Below are 11,608 nucleotides of genomic sequence, written 5' to 3'. Positions count from 1 at the left end.
TTTTTTATATTTTAAGGACACTTGTATTTTAAGAAAACATGTAAGAATTAGTCTAGATAATGTACTGTAATTGTGTAAGTTGTTTTCATTGGGAGGAGCTGGGGAAAGGGTAAACAGGACCTCTCTATACTATTGTTGCAGCTATACTGTTGCAGCTTTTTCTCAGTCTGTAATTACTTTGTAATAGTAGTAATAAAAATACTGTTATGCTCACTGATAAATTTATTTTTATGGAAGATATACATATTCACCACATGAGGGCACTCAAAGAATGCCTAAAAAACAAATGTCCATTTGAAAAGGTGTGGCAATTTAATTGCTAATTATATATAGTTAAATTTTTAAGATGCTTTTCATTAATATGCACTCCCTCTCCCTTTTTAGGTAACAGGTGTTGTAGGAAGAGCAGAACTTTTGTCATCTATCTTTTTTCTAGCTGCATTTTTGTCATATACCAAATCAAAAGGACCAGATAATTCCATAGGTAAATGTCTAACTTTTTTTTTTTCCTTTAGCTAGAAAACTCTATCAAGTAATGTCTATTTACATCAAGTGGTTCTAAACGTAGGCCATATTTGGTGTTTGTCTTTACATATTTTATTACATTAGCACATATGAACATAAGTATGCAACATTGCCAGTATTAAAATTTTTGGTTTTGTTTTGCCTTTTCTAGGGCTGCTCCTGCGGCATATGGAGATTCCCAGGCTAGGGGTCAAATCGGAGCTGTAGCCGCCAGCCTATGCCAGAGCCACAGTAACACGGGATCTGAGCCGCATCTGTGACCTACGCCACAGCTCACAGCAACGCTGGATCCTCAACCCACTGAGAAGGCCAGGGATCGAACCCGCAACCTCATGGTTCCTAGTCGGATTCGTTAACCACTGCGCCATGACGAGAACTCCAATATTAAAAATTTTTTTATGTAGTTTACATTTTATAGTGTGTAACAGTTTTTATATGATCTAGTTTTTTAAAATTTCCTTAGAGCATAGGAGTTTTAGGGTCATTCTTACCTCCATTTGCTGTCACCTGTAAACTATTCAAGTACCAATACATTAGTTGACTTTCTATAAATAATACCTGTGAAAGCTGTGTATTTAATTGTTTAGGCAAAGTTAAAAGTCTGGTAGAGTATAACTTTTATTACGTATTGATCATAGTTCAGCTATTTAAGTCCCTGCCATGTGGCCAACTCTGGAAAATGCTGTGTATACATTGGCCTACTAGTCCTAAGGATGCTTGGCATTGTCAGAAGACAAGTTCCAGGCAACAAAACATGATTTTTTAAGAGTGTGGGAACAGTGGACATGGCATGCAAGAGGCTTCACACCATGGCCTTAACCTGTACTTAGTTAATCTCAAAATTTAATTCTGAGTTTTATTCCTGTGTTCTGGAGAATATTCCTTCTCTAGACCCAAGGCACTGGTAATAAGGCTTATTCTATGTGTATGAAAACTTAGTTTCAAGAAAAAAGTAATTTAGCTAAACAGCTTCTTAGATTTGTAATATCAGTAGGTTTGCCTCTTGCTGCTGCACTTAATGCCTTAGTCAAAGAGTTTTTTGTTGTTGTTTTTGTTTTGTTGTCTTTTTGTCTTTTCTAGGGCCACTCCCATGGCATATAGTGGTTCCCAGGCCAGGGGTCCAATAAGAGCTATGCCACTGGTCTACACCACAGCAACAGCAACGCGGGATCCTAGCTAAGTCTGCAACCTACACCACAGCTCATGGCTACGTCGGATCATTGGCCCACTGAGCAAGGCCAGGGATCGAACCTGCAACCTCATGGTTCCTAGTCACATTCGTTAACCACTCAGCCATGACAGGAACTCCTTTGTCGTACAGTTTGAGTGCAGCATAGCATAGTGATTAAAAGCATGGGCTCTAGAGTCTGGTTTCACATTTCAGGTCCACCATTTAGGAGCTCCATTTTCTGTGTTGATCAGATTACATAACCTCTCTGTGTTTTAGTTTCTTTACAAATTGTAGATAGAGTAGCTCCTGCCTATTGAGAAGAATTGGATGAGTTAAGCGTGTTCAAGCATTTAAAGCAGTACCTGGCTCATAGGGAGTAGTAGACCAATTATTTCCCCTGTTGCCTATCATGCAGTGAGAGGTAGCTCAGTGAATAATACAGAATTGCAAACTAGTATCCTCTTTACATACCATCCTAAGCAAAACATGAATGATAATCTTAGAAAACACTGTGAACTTCCAGAAACACAGGACTCTCCTCCCTGCCTGACTAAGCATGTCTCTGTGCTAGTTTTGGGCTAGTCACTTAACTATAGCCAAACAGACCTTCTTGCTTTTCTTCAAACAGGTGAAGTACCTGCCTTTATACTTGCCATTCCTTCTTTCTTGAATTTTCTTCTCTTAGATCTTCATATAGTTGTTTCATTTATCCTCTTTATATTAACAGGCCTCAGCTCAACGATTCCCTCTTGGAGAAATTTTCTTCACCCCAACTAACTAAATAGACTTTCACTTTATTATATTTTTCATTCTTAATAATTTTACTTGGTTCTTTTAATGATTTCTTATTTTTTGTAACTCCAGTATCTTTGCTTACTGCCTCTAGAGTTACTTATTTTAAATTCTTAGTTTATCATTTTAGTACCTCTTACCTCGTTATATATGTTATTGTGTTTGTGCTCTCTCTTTTATAATCATGGCACCCTTCAGGTATCTTCTTACTATGACCTCAGGCCACATGTTCTCTGAAAGTTATCGACCGCTGTTTCTTTCAAGGAGAAAGACCAGGACCTCTCTGTCCATCCACTGACTCGTTAGTACGCAGGGTGGAGAGCTCTGGCATTCCCCAGAGCCACTGCTGAGCACTGTTGTTAGCACCATTCCACCAGCCACCTGCTCTAGTCTCTTAAAATCGGCATTTAGAACAGGCCATTCCACCATCCCCCTGTATTTAGATGGAACATATATGGGTGAGAGTGACCACCTAAGAGTGGCTGGTCATTTTGTACTTCCTTGTTTTTTTGCTTTTTAGGGCCCTGCCCGTAGCATATGGAGGTTCCCAGGCTAGGGGTCGAATCAGAGCTGTAGCCACTGGCCTACACGACAGCCACAGCAATGCTGGATCCGAGCTGTGTCTGCAACCTATACCACAGCTTACAGCAATGCGGGATCCTTAACCCACTGAATGAGGCCAGGGATTGAACCCGCAACCTCATGGTTCCTAGTCGGGTTCGTTGACTACTGAGCCATGACGGGAACTCCTCATTTTGTACTTGTTTAAAAAAAAAAATCTTAGCCCTTACCCCAAAAGGATTTCTGGCATATTCTCACTTAATCCCTGGAACATCCACAAGCTACTGTAGCTGCATATTTCTACAGTAAAGGTGCAGATAATGATTTACCCAGGACAGTCAGAATTGGCTAGGAAAAAAAGTTTTCATGGAGTTCCCGTTGTGGGTCAGCAGTAATGAAGCCAACTGGTATCCATGAGGATTCAGGTTCAATTCCTGGCCCTGCTCAGTGGGTTACAGATCTGGCATTGCTGTGATCTGTAGTGTAGGTCCCAGACATGACTCAGATCTGGTGTTGCTGTGGAAGTGATGTAGGCTGGCAGCCATAGCTCTGATTCGACCCCTACCCTAGGAGCTTCCATATGCTCCAGGTATGGCCCTCAAAAGAAAAAAAGGTTTTAGTCTTCTGCTGTAGATGCAGTTCCTCATGACACCCACACAGACATACATGTTTAAGGTAAACTTCAGTACCCAGGAGTTTCTCTCTCCTTTCTCTCTCTGCTGTGTTTTGTTTTGTTTTTTAATGGCTGTACCTGCAGCCTATGGAAGTGGAATCAGAGTTGCAGCTGCCGGCCTACACCACAGCAAGGCAAGGCCAGATCTGAGCTGCATCTGAAACCTACACTGCAGCTCACAGCTTGAGGCAACACCAGGTCCTTAACCCACTGGTCGAGGCCAGCAGTTAAACCCACGTCCTCATTGACAGTAGTAGGGGTCTTAACCTGCTGAGCCACAGCAGGAACCCCCTCTCTGCTGTTAGTATCTTGGGAGCCCTGTTTCCCCTCTCATTTAATCTTTCTAGGCTTGATTTTGGGGGAAGGGAGGTCATGCCAGTGCACCACTTGACCAAAACAAAAACCAAATCATATTCCTTTCCATCCTTTTAACCTGCATTTCTCATAATGCTCATTTTTTTATATATAATGATTTTGATTTTTTTTCCATTATAGCTGGTTTACAGTGTTTTGTCAATTTTCTACTGTACAGCTTGGTGACCCAGTGACACATGCATGTACACATTCTTTTTTCTCCCATTATCATGCTCCATGATAAGTGACTAGACATGGTTCCCAGTGCTGCACAGCAGGATCTCATTGCTCATCCATTCCAAAGGCAATAGTCTGCATCTATTAACCAATCCATCTCTATCCAGCAAGAATATCATTTAATATAGAAGGGGAAGTAAGGACTTTCTCCAACAAACAAAAGCTAAAAGCGTAGAGCAATACTAAACCCATTCCAAAAGAAATACTGAAAGGGCTTCTCTAAATTTAAAAAAAAAAAAAATGTACAAAGAATTAGGATGTAGGAAACCACAATTGGAAAGCAAACAGTTAAATAAGCCAGCATACAGATCTCAACCTGGAGATGTTAAAAAAGAAAAAAATCAAAATCATACAGTGTGGGGTATGGCACAAATAATACTCATTTTTAATCTAAAACTACATAATTTATATTTTCCTCTTTGTTGTTCATTTGTAAGAGAACATAACCTTCATTGGGGTAGATAAATTTTTCTTGCCTTTTATCTCCATTTCCTAGAATGGTTCCTTTATACAGTGGGTATTCTGTATATATTTGTGGAGGAAATGATTAGGTGGATGATTATATTTTAAATTCTGATTGAAAAAATAGAGAAACCTGCTTGGGCGCTCACTCTGTCCTCTTAGCCCCATGGTACTTCCCATGTCAGGTACCCTTGCAACCACGATCAGTTTTGTCCCCATCTTTGTGTTTTCCATTCTGTCTCATGTATGTTGTCATGTGCAAAGGTTTTCAACTTGGAATTATTGAATCAGTTTTAAACTCTAGGTTATGAATGTCCCACACCCTTTTTATAAGCGTGATTTATTGCAGGCCCTTTGCCCTTGCTTTTTCATTACTTCAGGATTCTGTTCAAATGTCTTCAGTAGCACCACTCATCTTCCCTACTGGGTTTGGTTTGGTTTGGTTTTTGGCTGCACCCATAACATGTAGAAGCCCTGGAGCCAAGGATCAAACCTGCATCACAGCTGTGAGGATGAGCCACGTTTGTGGCAACACTGTATCCTTAAACCAGCTGTGCCACAGAGAACTTCCCAGACTGGTGTTTTTCCATTCATCTTCTGTTTTCTCTGTAACACTTTGCTTGTTTATTTATTGTTATCTCTCTTCCCTGCAAATGTAATAAATACTTAAAATAACCATTTAAATACGTGATTACCGAAGGTATGTATCTTTACGCAAGTAAAATCAGCTTGGAAATCTGTTTTTTGAAATTGGAATAGATTTTGATGATTGAAATTGATTCTACACAGTTTTTTTAAATATCAACTTATTTATCAAGGGTATTTTTTTTGGGGGGGGACCAAATTACACATGGTAACTTTAGACACAAAGACTTGATTACAAAAGTCAAAGTGTATATGTTCATCCAGTAATTTAGTCACCAAAGGTTGAAGAACTGAAGTGACTGATTTCAGTAAAACTTTTGCCCTCATTACAACTATTAGTTCCTTAGAATTGAATCCAGCATTGTAGAAAGCAGCTATTTGATTTCTTTTCCTTGGAGTAAAAATACTCTTAATTTTTTTTCACTCTTGGAGTGAAAAGCTCTTAATTTAGTATCAGAAGAACCAGGTTAAAGCCATGGTCTCCTTATTGTGCATGACTCTTTAAACCTCCAAAATTATTCTCTCATCTTAAAAATGAGTATGATTCCAACTGCTGTCTTATCCCATAGAGTGATTGAGATGCAATGAAATACGCTAAACTGGTTATATAAACTTTAATATATTTTCAAAGCCATTGGTTCCAACTAGTTTTTAATGTATGGAACCTGTGCAGGCATACTGTTCTGTACTTTATTCATTTGCCCTGTTTATTCCCTCTTCTATGCCTTATTAATACATTCACCTTTCCCAGGTTTTTTATGTCCTATATGTCCTTCAAGGTCTAACTTTAGGTTCAGCGTGTATGAATAATCTGTTAATTTCTTTGCTCTATGAATTTCTTGGTGACTATAGCAGGATAGTTCAGGCCTTGATATTAATCTATTACATTAGTATTGATGGCTCAGCCCTAACTAGAAGATGAGATTTTTTCTTTTGAAGAAAAATACTATTATACTTTTATTCCTAATAGTGTTCTGGTTTTGATTGTTTTTCATTGTTTTTCTTGTCAGTAGTTTTAGTCTATGAAGTACTTTAACAATGAAAATGATTTCAAAAACATGTTTCTATATTAAGCCTCATGACAAAGAAAAATGTGTCAGATTTATGAATTTGTTCTTATTTTCACCTGAATGTAAGTCGGTAATTTGAGCTTTTATTTGACAAATAAATGTTCTTTATAAAAACTGGGGTCACACAATCATACTACCATGTATTTTTTTAAACTGAAAAATAAATTAGAAATCATATTTTCCAATAAGAAAACTGAAGCTCAGGAAAGTTGCCCAAAATCAGAGTTCCTACTATGGCACAAAAGGATTGGCGGCATCTTCGGGGCCCTGGAACACAGGTTCAATCTCCAGCAGGTTCAATCCCCCGGCCCGGCACAGTGGGTTAAGGATCCAGCATTGCAGCAGCTTCGGCTTAGGTCACAACTGCAGCTCAGGTTTGGTTGCTGGCCTAGAAACTCCACATGCCACAGGGCAGCCAAAAAAAAAAACATTGCCCGAAATCACAAAGCAAGTTAGTAGTACATCCAGATTTATGCTCCAGATTTGCTCTCAAAATTCATTGTTCTTTAACCAAATTACTGCTACATAGTAGACATTTATTTAAAATTGATGAAGTAAGTTTTCCGTTTAAATAAAATTTGAGAATATTGTTATGAATTTTTAAAAGAAGTGTCAATACAAATGCTTATTGTTAACCTTTTCAGTTTTTATAGGTTTTTTGTTTTGTTTTTTTTAGTAAGAATAGCACTGTACTTTGCCCAGTTGTTTTCAGTTTCAAGTTTTTAGTTATTTACGGATATAGTAAGGTGTGTAGATATCGTTATGATAATTTTAGCTGTTTATCTTCACTTTAAAATGATATTCATTAATCACCACCCTCAACACTGTAAGTTTCTTGTTTCCAATTATTGGCCACCTTACCTTTTTTTTTTTTTAATACTCCATTTGGTTAGATAATTTTTCTTTTCACAAAAAAAATTAGTTCAAATTATGTATCTTAATGTTTTGTTTTGAATATATAAAGCAAAAATTACTTAAAACATTTAAATACCTTTTAAAATATAAAGTGTAAGTCAATGGGAAATAACAAATGTGAATATAGAATCACATGTAGCTTTTCAGTAATGTCTAATAGTTGTCTAATTTAAAATATCCTTTTATGTTATTATAGAATTTTGTGTGTTTTTATATTTTTCTGTTCTTGAATTGCAGTCTGGACTCCAATTGCATTGACAGTGTTTTTAGTGGCTGTTGCAACGCTGTGCAAAGAACAAGGAATAACTGTCGTGGGAATTTGCTGTGTGTATGAGGTGTTTATTGCCCAGGGGGTAAGTAGAAATGTACATTTTCATGTTGCTATCTTTTATCCTATTTGAATCAGATTGTAGTAAGCTTATTTTCTAAATATATCATTATATTAATTGGTCTGTTTACCAATAATGATTGCCAAAAATTTGCAAGAAACAGGCATGTTGTGCCTTCATACCCACTGAAAATTACTTAATGTGTTATATTACACCTTTAGTTTTTTTAAGGATGGCTTTTTAAGTTTCAGTAATGGAACCTTTAGGCAATTTGGAAAAGTACACATTAATACTGTACAGTATAATTCATTAGTGGATAAGATTATTAAGCTCAGTTTTATTATCAGTTCCGCACATTTTTTCTTGTTTTATAATTATAGGCAATTTTTATCTAGTCATGCATTTGGAAAGTACTACAGTTGTTGGAGTTCCTGTCCTGTTAATGAACCCAAATAGTATCCATGAGAACGCAGGATTCCATCCCTGGCCTCACTCAATGGGTCAGGGATCTGGGTTGCTAAGAGCTGTGGTGTAGGTCACAGTTCTGGCTCAGATCCTGCGTCGTTGTGGTTGTGGCATAGGCTGGCAGCTGCAGCTCTGATTTGACCCCCAGCCTGGTAACTTACATATGCCATGGGTGTGGCCCTAAAAAAGACCTAGAAGAAGAAAAAAAAAAAGTACTACAGTTGTTGAAAATGTTATAGTAAATTGCTATTTGTTATTTAATTTTTTTTTTTCCTTTTTTAGTATACTTTGCCCTTATTATGTACTACTGCTGGACAGTTTCTTCGTGGAAAGGGTAGTATTCCATTTTCTATGCTGCAGACACTAATAAAACTCATTGTTTTGATGTTCAGTACACTATTACTTGTTGTGATTAGAGTCCAGGTTATTCAATCCCAACTTCCAGTATTTACCAGGTATGAAATTCTGGTTCTTTTTTGTTTTTTCTATCTTTTTTTTAACTTTGGAGTTTAAAGGATTATAAGTGTTCCAGAAAGTCTTTGATGTACATTGAGGTTTTTTAAAACAGCTTTATTGAGGTATAATTAATACTTTTTAAAAACATGCATGTATTTAAAATGTACAAGTTAATAGGTTCTGACCTGCATGTATACTCAAGACACCATTACAGTCGAGATAATGACCCCTCAGATGAGTTAAGTCTTCTGTATCCTTAGTAAGTTCTTATTTCAAGTAGATTTCTTGTGGGCTGCATATAGTTAGTTTTGTCTTCCTTTTTTGTTTGGTCAGACAATTGGTCTTTTTAAATGGGGGGGGGGGGTTGAGTTATTGCTGCAGTTTGATGTAAATCTACCATCTTGCTAATTGTTTTTTCTTTTTCTCATCTGTTCTGTGTTCTTTTTTTTCTCTGTCTTCTTTTGGATTGAATATTTTTGTATTACTCCGTTCTTATCTCCTCATTGGCTTACTAGCTCTAAATTTTTGCTGTGTATTTTTTAGTGATTGCTTTAGTGGTTTTTTGGTGTACATCCTTTGCTTATCACAGTTTATCTTTAAGAAGTATTTTAACTGCAGGTATGTACAAGTATAAATGTCGGCAAATATAGTACAAATATCATATATAAGAAGTACATTTTTATATAAATATATAAACTTATAATAAGTGAGAATTTAGCCTTTATGCTGTTTGGTGACATTTTTACTGAGTATACATTATAAATCTCACAATGCATTGTTAATTTTTCCTTTATCTTTGGAAGAGATTTAGATTTAAAAATTCTCTTATGTTACCACATAAAGTTACCGTTTGTAGTTTTCTTCATTTCTTTGTTAGATCAAGCTTTTCCTCTGGTACCATTTTTTCCTTGTTATTAAGGACTTCCTTTGACATTTCTTAACACGTAGGACTGCTGGTGATAAATTCTTTTAGCTTTTGAAAAAAGCTTTTTTGAAAAATCTTTTACCTTTTTTTTTTTTTTTTGAAAAATATTTTCCTTGAGTGTAGAATTCTACATGGACTGTTTTTTATTCAGTAATCTAAAAGCAAGGCTCTTCTCTTCTCTGGCTTATGTTATTTTAACTGGGAAATCCTCTTATCCTTACCTCTGTGCTTCTGCATACAGTGTGCCTTTTTTCTATGTCTGCTTTTAATAGTTTCTCTTTATCATTGTTTCTTTTCTCTCTGTCTTTTTAATTGACATAAATATATCATTTTATTAGTTTGAGGTGTACAACATAATGATTTTCTATATATGTAAACCCACACGTGTACACACACACACACACAGAAATGTTTACCATAATGAGCTCAGTTAATATCCATCACCACACACAATTATACGATTTTTTTTCTTTTGATGAGAACTTTTAAATCTCCTCTTTCAGCAGCTTGCTGATATGTAAGAGAATATTGTTAACTACAGTCAGCATGCTTACATTGCATCACCAGTACTTATTTATCTTTTAACTGGAAGTTTGGGTGGAGACGGCCAAAAGGTACAAACTTTCAGTTACTCTTTCTTTCTCTTCATGTTCTTGTGCTTGGGTTAACTGAGCTTTTAGAATCTGTAGGTTTTGCTTACAGGGAAATTTTCCAGTTATTACTTCTTAAAGTATTTTTCTTTGCTCTCCTCTCTTCTGGGACTCAAATTATGTATATTTTAAGCTTCTTGAGGTCAGGCTGATGCTCTGTTTAATCATCTTCCCTCCAAAGCTATTTTCCCCGTTTTCATTTTGGGCAGTTTCTTTGATGCATCTTTAAGTTTGCTGATCTTTTTTCTGCATTGTCTAATCTGCCCTTGATTTCTTCTAGTTGTTTTCATCCCAGACATTGTTTCCATCTCTCTTTGAGTTCCATTTGAGCCTCTTCTGTGTCTTCTGTGTTTCTACAGGGTCTGGTGCTTTAATGTCCACATCTACTCATTTTATCATGGATGTCATTTCTTGGTCAGTTTAGATTGAATAGTTTTTCTCCTCATGGATTGTATTTTTCTACTTCTTCACATGCCAGATAAATTTTTAATAGGTGTCCTATATGAACTTTACCTTAGTGTGTTCCTACAAATATTACAGAGCATTGTTCTGGGATGCATATCAATTATTTGAAAAATGTTTCATCTTCAAGTCTTGCTTTTAAGCTTTGTTTTAGGAGACCAGAGCAGTATTTAGGATAGAGCTAATTTTGTTCCACTGCTGACACAACACCGTTGGACTGCTCTACCTGGGAGACTTAATAATGAGAATTTCTACCCTGGCTGCTGAGGAACTGTCGCTATTTCTGTTTGGTATTTGTGATTTTTTAATCCTTTCAGGAGGTACTTTCCTAACTGTTAGTTTTCCTAGGTTTGCTATAACAAATTACCAGCAACTGGGTGGCTTAAAGCAGCAGGAATCTAGTCTCTCACAATGCTGGAAGTCAGAATCCAAAATCAAGCTGTCGGTCATACTTGGTTCCTCCTGAAGACTCTGGGGCAGAATCTGTTTTGTGCCTCTTTCCTGGCTTGTGGCAATGGCTCACCACCTTTGACATTCCTTGTCGTGTTTCTGTTTGACTGTAATCTGTTTCCGTCTTTACTTGGCCTTCTTCCCTGTGTGTTTCTCTGTATATTCTCTTACTTGTATTGGGAGATCAGTCATTGGATAGTGGGCCCACCCTAATCCAGTATGACCTTATCCTAACTTGATTGATTACATTGGCAGAGACCCTGCTTCCAAATAAAGTCACATTCTGAGGTTTTAGATAGGCATAAACTTTGGGGAAACACGAATCAACCCACTGCACTGTCCTTAATTATTTCCTCCCATATATATGCTGATCAGTTCTCACTGGTACTGAGAACTGGAGAGAGATCCTTTACACATCTCCTGAGTTCTCTTTCTCAGCAGCTTTCTTCTCTCTGGGGTATTGTGC

General features: G+C 36.9%; 1 protein-coding gene across 2 annotated transcripts in view; it reads left to right on the top strand.

Annotated features, from left to right (window-relative positions):
• Nucleotides 1-11,608, top strand: part of TMTC3 (transmembrane O-mannosyltransferase targeting cadherins 3) — a 54,601-nt gene that overhangs the window by 15,167 nt on the left and 27,826 nt on the right. For both annotated transcript variants that reach the window (XM_047788327.1, XM_047788326.1), the window contains exons 4-6: nucleotides 385-484; nucleotides 7,643-7,758; nucleotides 8,482-8,654. In XM_047788327.1, coding sequence (XP_047644283.1) covers nucleotides 385-484; nucleotides 7,643-7,758; nucleotides 8,482-8,654 — 389 coding nt within the window. The remainder of the gene's footprint in view (nucleotides 1-384; nucleotides 485-7,642; nucleotides 7,759-8,481; nucleotides 8,655-11,608) is intronic.

The sequence above is a fragment of the Phacochoerus africanus genome, chromosome 7 (genome assembly GCF_016906955.1).
Source record: "Phacochoerus africanus isolate WHEZ1 chromosome 7, ROS_Pafr_v1, whole genome shotgun sequence".
NCBI lineage: Eukaryota > Metazoa > Chordata > Mammalia > Artiodactyla > Suidae > Phacochoerus > Phacochoerus africanus.
The sequence above is the reverse complement of the archived record's forward strand: the minus strand, read 5'-3'. Positions and strand labels throughout refer to the sequence as shown.